The following is a 21546-nucleotide window of genomic DNA, read 5'->3' as shown; positions in this document are numbered from 1 at the left end:
TTTCATAGTGCTGAAATAAATGGCTTTATATACTACATCTTTGAGAGGTACAGCAGCTACTTGACAAAAAAACAATATATAATATTACGGTTGACAATTTTAGACTAGATTATTTCTGCAGGTCATATGCATTCTTTCCCTAAGATTTTAATATTATTAATTATTAGCTCGAGCTGTGATTAAACAATGACATTGTGAACAATGTGATGTTAAATTCAACAATCAAAACCGATGTGATAAATCTGATGCTTTTTGTTTAGAAAAAAACAGACTTGATAAAACACATGAATAGTGTTTCCTCAGCCCAACTGTTACAAATGTAGATGATTGCTGATTGTATTTTTCAATGTAGAACGGAGTATCATAATACAGTTGTGAATTAAAAAAAGCAAAGTTGTTGTTATAAGTGTGATGTACCTGATGGGAGCTAAGACTCAATTTTAAAATTCAGCCACAGGGTTTTAATATCTTGTTACAGCCACAAAAAAACAACACAAACTTCTAACTGGTGAGGAGACATTGACCATATATTTCTCTTCAGATGTGTGACAACATATTATATTGATTTAAAAAGAAATGTTATAAAGTTACTAAAATGGTAACATGTGACTCTATTCACAGCGAGCTGACTTGGCCATATCAGCCATCACCATCACGCCGGAGCGCGAGAGTGTGGTCGACTTCAGCAAGCGCTACCTGGACTATTCAGTGGGAATCCTGATGCACAAGTCAGAGGAAAAGATCAACATTTTTTCTTTACTGGCACCATTTGACCTGGCAGTGTGGGCATGCATTGCCGCAGCCATCCCTGTGGTGGGCATCATGATCTTCTTGCTAAGGCGTATCCAGGCCGTGCGCTGCCACAGCAATACAGGAGGCCACCCACCACCTTCTGTCTCCACCTCACTTCAGAGCGCTATCTGGATTGTCTACGGTGCTTTTGTGCAACAAGGTGGGTGACAGAGTTTGGGATTCACAATGCCAACATGCAAGGACAGCCATTACAAATCGTGTATTGGATAGCCACGCCTAGGAAGGTTTTAAATCTAACGAATCACTCTCCAATCTGTCTCTACTTTACTATTTTTAAAGGTGTGTTCATTGATAGAACCATTGTCACCGAGTAAAAACCTGTCTGCTTTTTGTCTGCGGTGTCATTGGATACTAAGCACCAGTCATGCAGTTCTTAACGTGAAACCTGAAATGAAGCAGAACAAAAAGTGAAGAAGAAACATTTAAACCTAATCCAGAAGTTAAAGACTAAAGATAAAAATAAAAAATTCCAATCTATTGAAACACACATGTGGATGTCACTAAACAGCACATGCTGATTCAGTAGTTTGAGGGACAACGCATACCTTAGCATTTTCTAAAGGTGCCCTTCTCAAGGAGAATATCCCATCTTTATGTCTGGTGGAGATCCAGGTATGTCCATTTTGGATAAATGACTACTTCAGCAACTGATGTTATAGCCTGAACTGCATCTATCAAAGTCTGGCACACTGCCTTTGAGCCTTTTTTTTAACCCAACACCCACTATATTTTCAAGAGAAGCTAAATTCATGTCTTTTCTGTGCCTTTTTTTCCCCTTCTCAAATCTGGCTCATATTCCAACGTTGCCACTTTTTGTTTCAGTCAAGTATATTGCTTTTTTTTGTGGGGATGACGTAGGTCGCTTTGATATGGATCTGACTGCTGAAGCATGGTGTGCCATTGTCAGAGTGCATAAACTTGGCAAACATAACACCCCCCCCCCCGCCCTCCCCCCAATGATTTCGTAATGATATGCCAAAGCGTGTCTTTTAAAAAAAAAAAAAAAGTATCCACCCCAAACACTAACTTTCACCACTGCCTTTTTCCAAGTGGCTGCCTTTCTTTTTGTTTCCATAAGGAGGTCAGGGAGAGGGAGGAAATAATCTGAAACTGCCTTGGAGAACGAGAGAAAATAACACTTCTTCCTGATGATTAAAGGGTCTAATCAATTTGTTTCAATGATGAAAGAGACTGCACCACAGACCACTGCAGTAGAGGAAGATCAAGTAAAGTTTCCAAGATGCACATTTCACATTCAATGACCTTAAGAAATCAGTCAAAGCCATATGTAATAAAAATGACTGATGCCAGAGTGTTATGAATCTGACAAGGCCCTCAGTTTTTTTCCCAAGCTGTCCTAGGGGTGCAGCTGTTTGATTGTGACACTTTCAGACAAATATGTTTTCATTACATTTCATATTCCTGAAACTTTCAGATGACATTTCTGTGGCTTTACTCTTCAAAATTAGAATGCATGCTGACATTTTTCTCATGCACCTCATAAGCTGTTTTGGGATGTTTGCAGAGAACAAGTTAGTATTACAGTCAAAAAGTGGAAGATAGCAAAGCTAATATGAAACAGTCTTTTAACCTCAAAGAATATAAGGATAAGTAATGATTAAAGATGTGAAGAAAGAGAGAAAGAAGAACAACTTTTAATGAGTAGTGTGTTCTTTGAAAAAAAAACTGGATGAAGATGTGTAATAGAATGTAAAATAATGAAAGTAACATTTCAGGGTAGAATGTTTTGAATAGACACAGCCCATGGGAAAATAAATGATTAAAACTTACAGTTATTACACCGATTTTTCATATGCACAGAATCAGCTGCTCAGGTGTTACATGCAAATAGGAGTACTATCTCAAAAGTGAGAAAACTTATTTTAAAAAAACAACTCAGAATTAGCCAAAGTCCTCATTCGAAATAAAGGAAATAATCCATGGCACTCCAAATGTACAATTTTAAGATAAATAAATCTTTATTATCTTGGCTCGCTTATGATATAAAAACTAATTGAAACAATAAGGCCCTGATAATACCAAAGGAAACCCATGCATTTTGGCAGCACCAGAATTCACTCACTTCTGAAACTATTCTGAAAATCAATTGTTTTTTGTGATTCTTTTGAGCAGTACTTCATCTTTGAAATACTGAAACATTCAATATTTCAACTTTATTAACAGACAGACCCTTGAGAGGAACCCCCTTGTTTTAAGGGGTCCAATATAAACATACAATACGATACAACAGACAAGGTCATATACAATGTATGAAAATACATTTTCTCCAACCAACCCACACATCATAACCATCAAACCACAACACCCAAACAAAGAAAGTAGAATGTAGATAACACAAAACATATTGTTCAATAATAGTAATGATAATGATAGTAATAATAATTACAGAGATAAATGACAAGGAAATACCTTACAATACTGAAGGGCAGGAAATCATTGCCATCAAAAGCAACAGCATAGTTTTGATATCTGTAACTTCTCACTTGTGACAACAACGCTGTCTTTGTCATTTATGAAAAGACATTTTGAAGGAAACAGGCAGTTTGAATACATCGCTTTGGCTGGGTAAATTATAACTGGCATTTTTGACTATCAGAACAACAATAGAGTAATTGAGAAAATAATTGTCATATAAATAAATAATAACAGTAATCGTTACTTGATGTTTTAATGTGACTCTTTAACAGATGGTAAAGATAATGGCGTGTGTAGCTTTTAACCCTGCGTGTTTCTATCTGCACCCCCACAGGCAGCGACTCCATCCTGGGATCAGTGGCTCTGCGTATCGTCATGGGCAGCTGGTGGCTTTTCACCCTCATTGTGTGTTCGTCCTACACTGCAAACCTGGCTGCCTACCTCACCGTGTCACGCATGGACAACGCTGTCCGGTAAGACACAGTGTTTTTCTATTACAGTGTTTCAACAAAGTCAGATGGCCAAGGTATAAGGACTCTCTTTAAAATGCTGATGTATTTTCTAAATTTAAAAACATTAGCATTGATGACCACTTAAAGGAGTACACCAACAATTTAGCATTGCAGACTAATGCACACTTAAAACAAATGATCTAAATCTATAGATTCTATATATAAAAGAAAAATATGTGGAATATATATATATATATATAGAGATATATATTCCACATATTTTTCTTCCTTGTAAAAAGCTCGCTTGTGCCTTACCCTCAATGTAGCCCAACGACCAACATAAATTGTGAAAGATTTGGGTGTCTCAGGGTAGTAGCAGCGAATGTTGCCTTGAGCCTCAAGCAGAGACGAGGGGCAGGCCACAGAGTCTTGCTAAGCTCAAGTATTTTACTCCACATTCTCAGACTTCTTTCATTTTCAAACTTGAACTCTTCAGCCGGAATCGAGCTGACTGCTGTGACATCACTTGAGGCAATCATTGAACTTCATGCAGTCACAAAAGGTTTTATACAACTTTTTTTTTTTTTTTTTTTTTACAAATGCAGTAGAAACTTCCAACACCTGAACACAAGCTGTGATGTGGAAAATCCTATTTAAAGCTTCTAAATGCTTTCGTATAATCATGTTGTCCCTCAGCCTTGAATGTATGTGTGTATATCTCTTGAGGTATGTCTATCATAGTAAGTTCGTTGCAGAGTGGAAACACATATAGGTGTTATTTTATGCACTACAGCGTGGAAAGGTTCCTCGAGGTACGATACATTTGATCTTTTTCATACTGTGAATATAAAGACAAGTGTTATGGCTCAGGTTGAAGATTGATCTGTGTGCATTTCTCATCAGCTCCACTTGGTGCAGAGTGTTTCTGTAATTTTTGACCCACTGTCTAACAACTAGCCTGTCCTCAGTCCAAATGTTATTTGTCAGTGAATCCAATTTGGTGTGCTGTCTCTCCCCAAAGACTGGGCTAGAGAGGCATTTGATTGCATTGGGTCTGTGTTCTGTTGAACAAATAGCAACATGTGGATTTCTGAGTGGAGGGAGTGAATGCTAAGCAGCACACAGCTCACCTGTGAAGAGACCTTGTCTGTGTTTATGTCTGGAATGGCAAATACAGGGACATTCATTTTTTTCTGGTACAGTTTAGGAAGCAAACTTATCTGCAAATGATTGCATTCAGGAGTTAACGGGAAGGTTAATGTGACAAATCTTAAGTTGGAACAATCACGACACATGATGTACATGTAGTCTGCTGTTCTCAGAAGTAACTACTTTATAGAAATAACCTGTGTTGCATTTAACATTGTGCTAATCTAAACAGACTGAGTAGAAAATCTGAACAGACTTTGAGGAGTGAAACCGGAGACATCAACCAGATGTGCCAGATGCTTTGCTACTCAAAACCATCTGAGAAGACAACCCTTGGAAACTGTTTGGAAAAGGGCAAGGACCTTTAAAAAAATACTGGATAAGCCATCTGTCTATAACTGTCTGTCACAAACTAACTTCAACCAATCAGATAAGTTTTGTTTTTGAACAATCATTTACTTTCCGTTGCACCTGAATCACGCCTGGAGCTGCCAGTGGGTCCTCGTAGGATGCTCACTGGTCTGAACTACAGCTGGTTCGGACACAACGGATTTTTTTACCTTGTGAATCTAGCTGCCTCACAAGGTAGCTGAGACATATTGTAATAGATCAAATCTTCTGGAGATGGTAAACGTGCTAAACTAAAATTAGCTGCTAAAATTATTTGTATTCACTAAAATTACACTTTTTGTTTGTTAGGAGAATGTGAGCAGGAATAGCACAGGACTACAGTACTTATTTAGTATAAGAGCCTACATACTATATATCTTGATATTCTTCAATATCTTTTGTTTAAAATTCCAAAATGTTTATTGGTGTCTTCAACCAGTATTTACAGCTACAAGCGTTTGTTCTCCGTTGCTTTACTGATATGCATGAGTCACTTCTTAAATTGGCCAGCATCAAGCCGTACCATCAGAACTGCAGTCACTTTGACTGAAATCTGTAATTTGCTTGTAACTTTAGTAAATGTGCCCCTTCGTATCTAAAGTGAGACAAACCTCCCCCCCCCCCCCCAAAAAAAATAATTTGTTAAATTTAGGACAGGTGGAGAAAGTAGATAATTGTTTTATTAACAAAACTAAAATGAAACAAAATTTGCATTCCTTTGGTCACATCTGACCAGCAAAGTGTGGGGATGTGATTTGTTCGTTTTTTATCAGAGATAAAGAAATAACCTCTCAGATCTATTATTTGATGTAATAAGTATTTTGTTTTTCTCTCTCTCTGTCTCTTGTTTGTGGTTCTCCACCTGCCTTCTTGATGTTGTTCCAAGATCCTTAAAGAGACTGCCGGTCTTTTTTCTTTGTTGTTTTATTATTACAAAATCAGTGTTTATCAAAAACAAACCACAGTAGTAATCTGCCACATCGCTCTGTATTCTTTATTAGTATGTAACTGTCTTTAATATTATTTCTCAAAAACAAATAAATGTTTAGTTAGTGTATGCCTGTTTTCTGAACAAATATTAAGGCTTTTGAGACCTGATAAATATTTGGTGTAGAGGCTTTCTGTCAGAGTGAGAACTCGCTGCCTTTGCATCATTTTTACAAACACACCTTAAAATCCACAATGCAAATCTCCTTTGAGGGCGACGTCTGTTTGTGCACATTCATAGAACCACTGGAGGACAGATGGTTCAGAAAATAGAGACAAAAATTGACTCCTTTTGTGAGCAGCTATTGCTGTCTTTCCTTTTGTTCTATAAGACATGCTGCAGGTTGGCTCCGGAAAGAAATGCATTTCCAATGAGGATAAAATGTGCAAAAATATTTCCCCTGTCAAGGAGACAGTAGTCCAGGGTTATGTAAATGGTTGGGAATATAACTCTTTCAGACACGGGATGCAAACTTCATTTTCTAAAAAGTACTGCAAGAAGCAAAGAGGAAGAATGAAGATGCCTTTGCTTCGTTAAAACTCCACAACTGGGTCCATGCTATTATTTTGGTCAAGGCAGAAGAGCTGGGTTGTTATTACCCACACTGAAGTACGCATAGACTGCTCTAAAAATTAGGATTGGTCTATTACTGTTTTTTTTTTTTATCTTCCCCACTGTACTGCAAAGGTTCACTCATTGCTCAGTTATGGCTTCCATCGTTTTAATCCCCTTTGCTGTAACTTGGCACCCTCATTGATAAATGTAATGTCTCTTTTTTTATGCAGACAACACCAGATAATACGTTTAAATTACAAATGGTGACCAAAGCTCCTCTAATACTCACATTCAAGATGTTATAATTCTTGGAGAAATCAACTTTCTTCCACAAGTCAAGTTAAAGACGCTAGTGCACTGCCAAAAAGCAGCAGTTTGGATTTTTAGTGTCAAGAGAGAGACTGTATACCTTCAATTTAGATACTGTATATGTGTGCCTCTGCAGGGTTTCTAAATGTGTATTTGCATGATACATTATTGTGGTGTAAGGGGAACAATAAACAAGAATATGGTTATTTAAGACAACATTTGCATATTAGAAAATGTTTCTGAACACTTCATGGCTTCTTCCCCTTTTGTTTACCCTCTGTGAAAATGAGCCATTACAAAACTCCTACGCCGAGTGACACAGGTGAATTTCTTTTCTACAACGTTAAAGCTAATGTTTTTTTCTTGACTGAGTGTGAGAGAGAGCAAAAGAGAGACCATCAGATTACTTATTCCCTCCAGGTTATCACATGGATTCATACTAATTAGATTAACTCTTTGGCTGAACTCTTTTATTTGTTATGTTTTTTGGTTGTTTTTTTTAGTTGTTGTTGTTGTTCCTTTGGCCAGTTTTATATTTAAAAAAACCTAACTATAACCATATCTGACTGTGCAGCCAAACATTCAGTATATTTAATTCGGACTAAAATATATGGAAATTAGTGACATGCACACAGAAAGTCATATGATTTTAAGAGAAGGATATTCTTGACATGCAATGTGTTTCTGTAGCAGTGAGTGGTAAGAATGAAGAAGGAAGGGAGGAAGAAATGTGGCTGTGTTGGGCATCTTTCAATCTTGGTTCAGTCATTAGTGGTAATGAACAGAGCAGCTAGGTTTTACCTGTCTGTATTGATCACAAATTAAAGGGAATTTTTCACTGCTATTAGAAAGAAAGGGTAAACAAGAAAAAGGACTCAAGAATCGACAACAGATGTTCTCAGTACATACAGTATACAGTGTCTGCTTCAAATAGCTGATATTAATACTTGTTAGTGGTTTACTTTTACTGTATCTTTGATTTTGCATGTGGCACTATCTGTGTGTTGTTTTTACTATTTGTTCTTACAATAAAAGGTCTTTCACTTTTTTTTATTCATTCTTTTCACTCCAGCTGGTGCATCTAAATATTCATAGCGTTGATTTATCTTAAATATATACTTCCACAGCGCACTGTAGGTTACAAAGCTTGCGTAGTTACATAAAAGTAAGCTGTTAGACAAAATTAAAGCTGAATATTTTACTCGGCGCAGTAAACCTTGTCGTTTAATCTGACAGCATAAGCGGGAGACCATGAAATATCTAATCAGTTGTTTCTTTCTCTCTCGCCTTTTTTCCCCCTAACAATCCCTGCCACACTATATAGGCTTCTAATTAAATGGTTGATTTGGTCCTACATTATCATCTCAAGATAAACTGTTTGATTCTCTCACTTTTTAGAAAATTGGAATAAGACAATGTAAATTCTATAAATATACTGTGGTTATTCTAATATATATATATATATATATATTTTTTAAGGAATGCACAGAACAGCATGTCAGACATTTCAAACTAACACCAGTCAAGCAAGTAGGTAATCTCCCGGACAGATTACATTGGAAGCAAACTCTAATTGCGCTGACACTGACATTTAGCACAGATGATGCTGTGCAAAATGAGCAATTATCTTTATACATAAAATACACTTGCTGCACTGAGCGTCTTTTCTGAGCTTATTTCATACACAGCATTTGTATAATGGACAATTTGATCCAGAGAGGCAAGTTTTAAAATACTAAAATGGAGATCCGAGTTAGTTGGAAGTGGTGCAAACTCTTTGAGTAATTGTAATCGGTCAGGAATGGAAAAGTCACATCCTGGTCATCATTACTGTGAATCCAGGCTGCAGTTATGGTGCTCCAGCCTGATTCAGAGCTAGGAAAGCGGTGGTGTCGACATCAGAAGCAGCAAGAAGCATGCTACAGGTGCAGCTAATTTAGTTGATAAGGGCACGCTGATTAGTGATTTGCTCCAATGTGCATTAGCAAGGCAGGTCAGATTTAAAGCCTACTGATTGGTCTGAGTGAAACTAGAGGGAGTTAAATCTTGAATTTTAAACAGAGGGCAAATACTGTACAAGCCAAGAGGCTTATGTGGAGGAATGAAAGAGAAATAGAGAGCTGGTAGCAGCTTGAATCACTTTGCCTTTTCTGATTCTGCTACACGCGGGTACACAAATCTTCATATCCCACATATACAGAATAGGTTGTCTAGATTAGTGATAAATAAGCATCAAAAAACTGTCTTGCAGAATAGTGATTGTCAATATTTTGCACTATAGAGGATTTGAGCTGTGTTGTTTCTCATGATAATAACAATAATAATAATACGATAATGTGAGATTAATGCCTCAGTTTATGATCCAAATATAAACCAAATGTATTCCCCACAAGATGGAAATTTATGTCATACACTTACAGATTAGTGCAACATTTTTTTCCCCCACTGCTTTAAAAAGTTATATTTGTAAACATATGGGGGAAACAAATTACTGCTTTATTTAAAGTAGGTTTAACAGTGTTTTTGTGATGTTTTAATTTGCATTTTAGTCATACTTCCTGCTTTCATTTATAATAAAATAGTATTCTACATGAGACATGTCAGTTTCAGATTGTTATTATTTGTCATTAATTCTCCAATGTGTCTGCACTATAGGTCATTCCAGGACCTGTCTAAGCAGGTGGACCTGGTTTATGGGACAGTGAGGGACTCGGCTGTGTATGAGTATTTCCGGGCCAAAGGCACCAACCCTCTGGAACAGGACAGCACGTTTGCCGAACTCTGGAAGATCATTAACAAGAACAACGGCTTTGACAACTCTGTCTCAAGCCCATCAGAGGGCATCAAGAAGGTCAGTATTTGGTCTCCATGAAGAAAATGTTATTAAGACATGTTTGTTTTTCCTGCTGAGACCACACTTCATAACTTTATGCTCTTTTATGGTAACTTTTTCCTGACACGGAACAACAGAATACGAGTAGTCAGACTCAATCAGAACAGTTGTTCCCATGTTAAACTACTCAACAAACCGTTTCAGTCCAAGAAGCAGGCAATGTAAGATGGTCTTTGTATTCCAAATACTTGTAAAATAATTTTCTGAAAATTATATTTTCTGAAAATTATATTTTCTGAAAATTATATTTTCAGCTCAGGGAGATATTAATACTGTGAAACATAAGCGCAGTCTTGAAGATAATTAACTCTCTCTGATTTACTAACCAGGTAGGAACAAACTTAAAATTAGCTGAATCATTTTCATGCCTGATTCTCTGAGGCATGTGAGTGCAGTAATTTAATCTACTGAAGTGAGCTTTTTCTAATTATTCTCATAAACCATATGTGCTGCTAAACTAATATTTTGTGCATTCTTACATGTCTCTTTAACACAAGCACATTTACAAAAGGCTGCCTGAACAATAATCCTTGATTAGACAAATTACAGTCTGACACATGCACTTATCAGTTAACAGCTTTATTGTTGTTACTGTTTATTATTGTGTCATCAGACCAGTTGGAAATGAACAGATACATACTTCAGAGGAAAACTCTTCTCAATTTTAACAGCAAACATATCTATTGAGAAAAAAGCCTTTCATAGCTAACAAAGAAAACAACTACTGCATGTTCTTCATTCTGACTTCAGTTTCATACTTTGATGAGTGTGATGGGAATGTCTCCTTCATGTGTTTATGTATCAAAGGTGAGTGAACTTGACAGCTCTTTGTAAGCCGAATGAGATGTGAGCTAAAACGTTTGTTCGTCTGTATTAGTTGTGAGCAGTTTTATTCTGGAATATGTAGGATGTAAGAAAACCACAAGGGGAACCTGTGTCAGAGAAATATGTACACAACAATAAATAAATACAGAACCAAAGGGATTTAAGATAGAATTCAGCCTTGGTTGTTCTACACAGTGTTCCCTTCAGGCTATAGCGTATGATTGTGTCTCTGAAAATATGCTGCAAGCAGAGGAATGCAAAGCTGGAAAAAAAAAAAAAAAAGAAATACGGATACAACTATTGTTCTCGTCTTTGTAAAGAAATCTCAAGCTGTTCAGTGTTTGCTCTGAGAGGGCAAAAGGCCTGTGCTAATTCCTGAGCAAATACTTAGTTTTGGTCTACTCAATGCTTTTTCCAGCGAGTGATCTTTCTGAGTACCCCTCCACTAACACGGGGACATGAGTTAAAGATATAAAAATGGAAGGAAATGTGTTTTTCAATCCTTTCCAAATTTAAATAATCCAAATGACGAGAAAATAGCATGTTGTTGTAATTGAACATGCCATTTGAGGGTTAAATGTGGTGCTTGGAAGGGACACGACCAGGGTAAACTCCAGAAAAATGATTTAACCCATACAATTAAAGTGCTAAATGCTAAAACAGAGAAATAACAGTTTTTACTGATTGTGGTAGAGTCACTTTGTATCTAGTTGTGTATAAAAGTGTTTTTGCTCGTCTGTACAGTCCAATCTCTGTCTCTGATGAGCAAACCAAAACTGAAAAAAAAAAAAAAAATGGTTTATAGCTAAGCTACTGTCACTTTACTATAAAACATGTTGTTATGCAATTATCCTGTTTCTGTTTTTGTGTCTGTATCACGGAAACGTTTCCAAACTTCCAGGCAAAGCGAGAGTCGTATGCCTTTCTGTGGGACATGGCGGTGGTAGAGTATGCTGCTCTGACAGACGACGACTGCACACTGACTATAGCAGGAAACAGCATGAGCACCAGAGGCTATGGCATGGCCCTGCAGCACGGCAGCCCTTACAGAGACCTCTTCTCTCAGAAGTATGTATTTCGTCATGCATTTTCTAATGTTTTTTGATAGAAATCAGTTACAAAGCAGTAGTTATAGCTGATCAGTAAAGGAACCAAAGGATATTTCTTGATGTCGGTATCATCCAAAATGTTAATTATTTTAAATCAGTGGCCTTTGTCTCTGTAGTTCGGCCCATCCTTGTTATCAGTTATGATACTATAGCCACCACAGATCTGAGAATACAGCAGCATCCCTGAAAATAACAGCATGAAATACAGTTAGTCAGACAATCAGAAAGGTTGTAAACATTTGTAACATTATCCAACCATTTTCATTAATAATTACCTGTTGCATTAATAATCCCATGAGTGCACATAACTAGAGCAGGTATTGCAGGTCAAGGTTGAACCAGAAAGTAGGTCTGTAAACTGTGTTTCAGTTTGTCTTATTTTTTTATTTTTTCAAACAACTTTTACGAACCTAGATGTGTGTTTACAAAGTGTATGATCATCTGAAAGATCATATTTCTTACCTTTGACCTTTTTTTTAGAGTGTGACTGTGTCTCCAGTTAGTGTTATCACAACCATTAGAACTGATGTACAAAATAATAATCATGTTGTAAAAATTACACTTAGAATGATATCTACAGTAGTAAGAATTTCAATATTTGCAACCAGAATATTTCTCGTGAAAACATGTCTGGTTGAACTTTCAGTGGAGTCTCACAATATTACAAGTGAACAGGGAAGTTGCTCTTCAGTGTAAATTGTAAATTCTCGTGGGTAATATCTGAAAAATGGGGACTAATCCCTGAAAGGTCAAACTTTTTTGATTAATTGCAGGAAAAGAAATGGTGAATATTTGAAAACATTATCATGTTGCATGAGTGTACAAGTGTATAAATGACTCTGGCAGCTGTGCTTATATCGTGTTTGCCTATTTGCTCTGAATGAATGTGAAAACTCGTGCACAGCCACATTTGTGCCAGTTCCTGTTGAATAGTTTGAATAACGACTGTTCACAAAACTAACTGTTCCAGTGGGAACTGTCTCGCCTGGGTTTGCACTCAGCTGCCATCATTCTCCTTCACAACAGCCATCCATTTATCTCTGCTCTCTGTGCGCTAATTAATGGGCTGACTGTAGTGTTTGATCATCTTTGTTTTCACACTTATACGATTTGATATGAAACTGATTATTCAAGAAGCTGGGATTGTTTTTCTTTGCCTTGTTTTCATACAGCCGGGGCTTTTAGCTCTTGTTTAGAATCAATCAGCATCAAGTCTTGCACTCTACAGTTGTAAACTAAAACCCGTAGTGTTTAATAGCATTTTACCCTCTACGGGTCTTTAATGAGCTTACAGTCGATGCTAATACCGTACATTAATAGGGCGCTTTTCTTTTTTTCCATTAGCTTTTTTAATGAGCTACACAATATTGTCTTTTAATTGTTGTTACATGATAGTAATATGGTAATCATTCAGAACAGCAATATATTGATTTTCTATCACTCCTGTTTGTCTATGAAAATTATTACATTTTCCACTCTCTACTCTGCTGTCATTGTAATTTGATTTGCCAAACTTTACTTTGAATCAGTGCTTCTGAAGAATTTGTTCATTGTCCTTATTGCACAAAACTGCACCTTCTGTGTTTGAAAGAACTATTTCGCATTTCTTCTCCACAGGATTTTGGAGCTTCAGGAAAAAGGTGACCTCGACATCTTGAAGCAGAAATGGTGGCCAAAGAAAGGCCGCTGTGACCTGCAGAGCCACGCAGACGCCCAGCCGGAGGGACGGGCGCTGCGTCTCCACAGCTTTGCCGGTGTCTTCTGCATCCTTGCTGCCGGCCTGCTGCTGGCCCTCCTGGTGGCTGCACTGGAGACATGGTGGAACAACAACCACTGCCGGCGAGAGCAGCCCAAAGAGGTGACCACTGACAACTCGTCGGGCCAGGGCCCGGGCCCGCTAACCCAGAACCGGGCAATGGTGGCCACCACGGGTCCCCCTGCCCCTCCAAGGCCCCGGTCGAGACCCAGACCCCCGGGCCCCCCGGTCCTGCCCAGAGATGCCACTGCCACACTCTACTTTATGGATCCAGCAGGCGCTGACACCAGCCCCGATTTAGTAGAGCTGCAGTACACCCAGTTATAATAGGTGTGCCCCTGACGATAGTCCAGACATCATGTGATCAATCTACTCATTCCTTCTCATGTTGGGAGAGAGGTTGGGGTGCTATGTTAGGGACTTCTCTGAGGCTTCTCTCTCATGCTGACACATAAAAAAAAAAATCATCACTGGTGCTCATGTGAGAGAACCGCAGCAGAAAAGATAATATTAAACACTGAATTGCAAATTCAAAACCACATACTGAAATTGTACTTCTGAGTCGATACGTGCTTCAGCTGTACAATAGCTCTCTTTAGCTTATCCATTCAAGTCTTAATGCTTTAGAGCTCCGACTTTATCTTGCTGCTGTCGACTGGGCAGCCCCTCTGCATGAGGCGTCCAGACAACTAAGGCTTGACATGGATCCCTAAACTAAAGTGTGAGCAAAAGCAGATAGTAAAAAATCTGAGCCTTGACCTGCCTGTTTGACTTGACAGTCCAACAATACTGGATGAGATCACCCATTTAAGACCCAGTCCTGTTCTGAAAGCACACAGTAAATCAAACTCCATCAGTGTTGCTTTTTTGTGCATATGAGAGTTTGAGTTACTGCTGTTGATTTCTATTTCAGTCTTTTGTATGCAGCTGCTCTCATAATGACCACATACTGCCGTCATGTGAGATTCACAACAGAAAAATATCACCGTCATTATTTATAGGGCACAAGATGTGTTGACTGTAATAACGGTTGCGTGCCTCAATATTGTGTTTGTAGATGCGTCTGGAAGCCGTTTCCACCCAAAATCTATCTTTTGAGCATAAAACACTCACGCTCTGAAGGCTAGAAATGTGACTCTGTAGGGTTTATGTCGGAAAGTAAAAAGTTCGGTGCCAGCCAGCAGCAAAGTTTATGGAAAAGTAAAATAGAACAAAAATAGAAAAGAACAGTATGAGTCCAGTCACATATCCAGAGCTCTGTATTCCTTATTCAGTTTTTACAAAGGCAGCTTAGCAACAGACTTACAAACAGCTCACAGCAGATATGGCAGATGCAGCAATGCTCCCTATACAATGTCTGGTTCAACCATGCTGCTCACAGTGATAAATAAGGGTGCTTACACATTGTTTTCAATACATTTCTGTGTATTTACAAATGGCCACATAAAACTATCAACTTTTCTTTATGGAAATACAAATAATGGATCTGGAAAAAAACATATGTGAAGCCTAAATTAAATCCCCCCCTCTCCAAAGTTAAACTTGGTACAGTCCAATAAAGCAAAGAACTAGTCCAAAAAACCCAGAATAAAAATGATTTACAGATGGTCTGAGAGCTGTCAGGTTATGATAGCAGATTATGATATTATGATCATAGCATTGGCCACAGCAATAAGCAACAGCAGGACTCAAAGAGCACAATCGTATCTATACTGCACAAATTGCTGTTTGATCAGTGAGGGGATGTCTCTCAGTTCCCTCACACTAAAAGGCTGATAGTTTTCCTGGTAATGAAAACATGAGTAGTCAAATAGTGAATTAGCTGGTCAACAATTTTCAAAAAAGATTGATAAAGGGAACGTACAAAAAAAAAAAAAGTAGTTTGTGCTCCTCAAATGTGTGTATTTCCAGATTTACATCCATGTAATTGGAATATCCTTTGAATTTTAACAGCTCTGACCAAACAAGCAGTTTAAAAGCATTATGTTGAGTTATGGAAAATGTAAATTATATTTTTTTTCAAGTTTTTCGCAACTATTAACTTTTTCAAAAAAATCCTAACGCTCAGTATGTTCAATAAAAAAATATTATAATTGTTTTGAAAGAATTTGGTTAGAGATGCATTTAACATTCATTCTGCTGTTCTTTACTTTAAAAACGTTTCAGCTAGATTTCAAGCCTGTGAGAAACGAGTGATTTTTAATCAAAAGATTTTGGATGGATTATCACTTTAAAATGTTTTAAGCATTGCTGGCAACATAACAGCATAAAAACATCGTATGTGGGAATTATGACAGCCAGTTCGAACAAAACTCTACTGCAAGCCTGAACACATCACAAACACTTTGACACAATGGGAAATACTCTTATTTGCTTACTTGTAAAGAGTTAGAGGAGATCGATACCACTATCGTAATCTGTCTGTAAAATAGATGCTTAGCATAGAATAAAGACTAGAAGTGGGGGAACATCTGGCATTGCTCTCACTCATTTGTGGTTTTACAAAGAGTTAGATTGTGTAACTATTTCTTGAAACCCAACGCTTTTTCCACAGCATCTGCTGGTTGCCTGGCAACCTCACAGTGACGAGACTCCAGGAAGTCGCTGTGCTTAGCTGTTACCAAGAAATGTTTAGATTCCACGAACTCTGCTCATAAACCACAAATTGTTCTTTATCAGATTAATGTTTCAGAACAGACAGTATATTTATTCGTAGTGCAATTGAATAGCACTACAGTTTTAAAATAATCCAACGCTGACTCAGAAGCAGAATTGAATCAAATATTTTATTAGTTTCCACACAAGTGAATCTGATCCAAAATATGAGTGGACAGCACAAATAGTTGCCGTAACAAAGACCACAACAGGATATTTGGTAAATACCACACTCATTACCTGCTTATTGTAAAAGGTGCAATAAAAACGTTCCAGGATTGTTCCTGTTGCGCGCAAACAGAGCAACCACATTGACGTGCAGAGAGCAGGGGGAAGCTGTAACCTTCAGGAGTAAGTATGCACACGTCAGTGATCCACCCTTGTGTAACAGTGGATTTAGTCTTTCAAACACAAGCAATACATGATTTCTTTCTGAATATACCTGTTATACATGTGGGAAATATGTATGAACATAGTTTGATAGGCTTATTTTGCTTGAGCATTTGCTATTATAGACACATTGAGCATAGATGGATGAGCACATCCGTGTACTTCTTCGGTTTGCTGTGCCTGTGATGACCATATAAGGAAATCTGCGACAATCTGACGTTAGCTCGTCGCAAACTAAGTATTTAGAGCAGTCTGACTTCTTAGATTTTCTTTTAACTTTCCCCACCTAACACACGGACGCTAGTGTGAGACATCTCATCTAATTTTCAGAAAGAAAGCCAATAAGAGTATTTCCCAAAATGTCAAGCTAATTCTTTTATTATACTTGAAATTATATGTCAATGTCCGAATCCACAGGGGACCGTTTTGGTAATGTATCGTTGTCTATGATCTCCAGCAGGTGACTAAGGATTATGGTCTGCAAAGGGTTTCTGGTCCATTGACATATAATGACATAAGAAGCCCTTCACCAGAAGGGAGGCGGGACATATGGACAGACAGAGAGAGAGACTGGGAGGAGGCCGAGGCTCTTGACACAGGTCAGGAGAGGCCTGGCATTCTGTGCTGGATGGTCATTGGCTGTGACAGGGCGAAGGGGCGGGGCATGGGCAGGGGTAGATTGTATTTGCTTCATCTGTCATCTCACCCCATGGTCTCTCCTGTTCTTTGCCTGTCTGGTGTTGTCTGTCTTCAGTGTGGCTCGACTTAAGTGGGTGCATGATGACAGAAAAAATACCAAAAGCAAGCATGCTAACATTTGTTGTGTGATAAACAATCATGTGCTCTTTAGTTGGCTTCTCCCCTTTCTCTCCCACATATATATATCATATCATGATATATACACATATCATATATATATGTCCCTTCATTGAACAAAGTAATATTTTTTGACTAATTTAAATTAACTGATATTAACAAATTTTTCTTCATTTGAATTTTATTGTTCCAAAGTCTGACTCATTGGATTTATGCGTCCATTGGAGCCTGTCTTGTTAACTAATACTAATGCTCTTCATGCAAGAGTCACTTCCTGCAGATGTGTGGTCACCTAATTGTGCAAAAAATTGAAACACTTCTGCATGAAGTAACATCTTCATTTAAGTTAATCTCAAAAGTGGAGACATTACCTTTTATGGCACCATATTTAACATTTACTCTTTTAAGGTAATGTCTCTCTCGATGCCGGCTGCTTGAAAACTACAGTATGTTTTTAATTTATATTTTTTGGTTTCTTGAATGAAGCTGAAATGAGCCAATGTTTTATTTCAGCATCATTTACTTGAACATTATTAGATGTGTGTTAGATGTTCCAAAGACTGCATTGCATGTACTGAAGAAAACTAGTTGTGATGGTGACAATGAAACAACCAATATAACCTGTCTTTCTGTCTTCTGTCACTCTCTGCCCTCTTCCCATTCTTTCTTTTAAACTTATACCCCTTTTCACTGTACATTCATTTTCACTTTTTTTCCTTTATCACACTCCTCCTTAATTACATCCATGTACTCCCTTCCATTATAACCTCTATCCCTCATCCTTTCCACTGGCTTCTTTTATTCTACACACACTCTTTGGCTCTGCCTTTCTTTCCATCTATCTTTAGGACAAAGAGGTGAACCTGGAACAGGTCCACCAGCGTTTGAACAGCCTCCTGGACGAGGATTTAGCTCACAAGCAGCTGCCAGGCCAGTCTATCGAGATCTCTGCCCTGGACATTGGCAGCATTCAGCCCAGCCAGTCCCTGGAGGCTTTGTCTGTTCGGGACTACCCAGCACATCGGGGGCCGCCGCCACTCTCTGTGACCACCTTCCTCCAGGAGGGTCATGGGGCAGGAAGGACACTGGGCGTGGCCGCTGGCAGGACCTTGCCCCTGCCCCTCAGCAGTGCCACCATGCCCTCTATCCGCTGCAAACACAGGGCTCCCAACGGGGCGCTCTTCCGGCAGAGCCCAGTCAAAACACCCATGCCAATGTCCTACCAACCAGTGCCAGGAGGACCCATCCCAAAAGTCAGTGAGCCAAGCCACGGGACATCCATCTGAGCACGTCGAACACTCACAGACACTTGCACTCAAACAGAATAGTGGAGAGCTAAACTGAGTGCCAACAGTGTGAAGAGATATAAATAAAACACAAAAAAAGGATTTTTATTACCAGTGATGAAGAGTCAGAGGGACAACACGACAAGACACTGAGACTTTAATGTACATATTTGTAAGTACAAAGAGAGAGAGAAGCAACATTAAAAAGTGTATTTTGAATATTCTCAACAGTTGAGTTTAAAAAACATAAAAGTATTAAAAAAAAAATGACTGTTTGAATGGCTTTGTAAATTTTGTTCTAAATGAATAAAGGTGACAATTCTTTGTGGTTGTTTTCTAAGTGCCAAGTTCAAAGATGTTTTCTTTCAGATCAACATTAATTGAATGTACCGTGAGAATTCATGAAAAAGACATTTCACACTTCAAAGACATTGGAAGAACTGATTTGTTTCATATGAAAAAAATAAAAAGTGTAATACAAAAACATCCAGACGTGTGTTTGAATACATATCAAGAATACCAGTGTCATAGTGTCAGTGTGTTGCCGTGACTCGGGGATCAATACAATTGTTTGCTTTGGACCGCAATAGGAGGGTAATAAAAGCCTTTTTCCACAACTACAATCAGAACAATGAAATAAGGCTCATTATTATTGTTTTTTTATGCTTCATTTTAAAAAAAAAAAGTAAATTGAGGAGTTGGTATTGACAATATCTTTAAAACAACATTGAAAAGATAAATTTAGAGTGGTTTCATTGCTAATGGTATTTTTCAAAGCCAATGTGACCTGGATGGCATTATCTCAAAATGTCCTCTTCCATTTCTCTTGCTAGAAGAATTCTTGCAGAAGGAAATGGCTTTTTGGTAAATAAGTACATAAGTTAAAATCTCTTTAAAACTACATGTATTTTTTTTTTTTTAAAGAAAACATAAAAACTAAAAATAATGAGTTCTGCATATTTTTATGAAGAAAGGGTGAATCCTTAATCATGTAGCTCATTTGTTGGTCCACAATATTTTCCTGTTCCAGCCAACAACTTGGATTGGGAAAGTAGAATAACACCCAAAAACCAATTTTCCACATGATTAGTTAATTTAATGCCAATTGATAATCTCCCTTCCTGCCCAGGTTTGCTCCACAACAGCCTCGCTGACAGTCCAGCTTGCCACAACAATCATTTAGAAAAGGGATACAAAAAAACTTTCACATGGAGGTTGAGGATAACTCTTCACATTGAGCCCAAATCACAACCCTCTGTCACTTCACCACCACTCCAAACAGGCACACACGGGGCCTGTAAGAACAAAATGGACCCCTATGCCAGTCCCAGCATAAGGAATGAATGTGGTCATTGGAACAATAGCTGGGGGCAGAGCTGGTTTGTGTCATCATGTTTATGTGGGGAGGTTACAATCAAAATGGGCAAATAAATGTAGCTAAGGCTGGAAAAAAACTGAATGTATCAAATTAATGACATTGTGAATCTCTTACCAGGTTTCATTTACACTCATTGTTGTTTTAAATGTCAAATACGCTCTACTCCTAGAGGATTTCAGACTGTCTTTATCTTATGTGATGGTAATCTGAACATATTTGGGGTTTTCTACTAGCAAGCAATCTGCGGAGGTCACCCTGGATTTAAATGAAACAGGCCATTTTTTTTATTTTCCATATTTCATTTTATGTTTTTGGGCCGTAACAATGAAGCAGATAAACAATAAAATAACAGTAAGAGAGATGGGGATCATACTGTTTATCTGTTTTGACTTTGACAGAAAAGCCTCTATATGAGCTCACACAAACCGTTCAGTGTTCAGCCAGTGAGATGTTAACAAATGTAGAGCGATGCGCTTTGATAAAGCATTCCTCACCACTCTCCTGTGGATTTCGCTGACCTGCTATCTCTTGTCCACATAGATCTCTCTGCTGATGTCTGTTTATAACCTACAAGGTCCTTGTTCTCATCTTGCAGACTGCCACTGCTGATAACAACTCATCAAGCGACTTCTGGTAAGTCTCTCCCTTCAGCCTCAAGACCTAATTTCCACTCAACCAATCGGACCCAGCTTTTGAAATACCCTTGGAATAAAATGTCAAAAAGAGTGGACTGAAAATGGCAATTTCAGTATTACAGTTTTTCTGGTTAATGTATAATTCTAAACTTCTTTTCACAATTTATTAAGACACAATCAATGACCGTGTGCAAGGGTACAACCCAACACCTGCCTACCAGGTGCGCATTATAAGATGTTTAGTTTGACTTCCCATGTGCTGCACATAGATCAAAATAGCCACTTGATGCAGACTTTCCCGGAATCATTTTGTAATGATCTATTGGTCAACAGTCATGAAAAGAGCAGTGCAAATACTTCCAAGAAAAACAAGAAACTGCTACAGGAGGGATAAGATCAATTCAAGTCCATCTCCACTGAAAAATATACTTTGGTTATTGTTACTTCTCGTGGATGTTTCACTGTGCAGAAAGATGTCGATTTCATGTATGTTCAGGCTGTTTGACATTCATCTGCTGAAAGTCGAAAAGTTTCTCAGTGCGTAGCTGCAGCCAAACCTGGTGCAATAGAAAATTTCTGCAACAATTTAGATGCATGAAGCTTTTTCATCATGCTTCTCCTCATCATCAGTGGTGCTATGACTGCATGAGTCAGGACAGCTTGTATGAGTGGAAGTTTTTTCTTCACCAACACTTTTGCATGTCAGGGGAG

At 38.1% G+C, this 21546-nt stretch overlaps 1 protein-coding gene across 3 annotated transcripts in view; it reads left to right on the top strand.

Moving 5' to 3' along the window:
* Window positions 1–19306, top strand: part of grid1a (glutamate receptor, ionotropic, delta 1a) — a 221067-nt gene extending 201761 nt beyond the window's left edge. Inside the window, exons 11-17 of one of the 3 annotated variants that reach the window (XM_069692942.1) lie at window positions 622–952; window positions 3584–3722; window positions 9748–9943; window positions 11712–11878; window positions 13537–13777; window positions 17181–17319; window positions 18385–19306. In XM_069692942.1, coding sequence (XP_069549043.1) covers window positions 622–952; window positions 3584–3722; window positions 9748–9943; window positions 11712–11878; window positions 13537–13777; window positions 17181–17319; window positions 18385–18797 — 1626 coding nt within the window. In that variant the 3' untranslated portion in view covers window positions 18798–19306. Of the gene's footprint in view, window positions 1–621; window positions 953–3583; window positions 3723–9747; window positions 9944–11711; window positions 11879–13536; window positions 13778–17177; window positions 17320–18384 lie in introns of all 3 variants that reach the window. The other 2 variants (XM_069692941.1, XM_069692943.1) reach the window with 2 other exon arrangements.
* The last annotated feature ends 2240 nt before the right edge of the window (window positions 19307–21546 follow it).

Source organism: Brachyistius frenatus, unplaced genomic scaffold, assembly GCF_029030835.1.
Source record: "Brachyistius frenatus isolate BFR_SWC_R1_liver_20210118 unplaced genomic scaffold, ASM2903083v1 Contig_13, whole genome shotgun sequence".
Classification (NCBI taxonomy): Eukaryota; Metazoa; Chordata; class Actinopteri; family Embiotocidae; genus Brachyistius; species Brachyistius frenatus.
The sequence above is the reverse complement of the archived record's forward strand: the minus strand, read 5'-3'. Positions and strand labels throughout refer to the sequence as shown.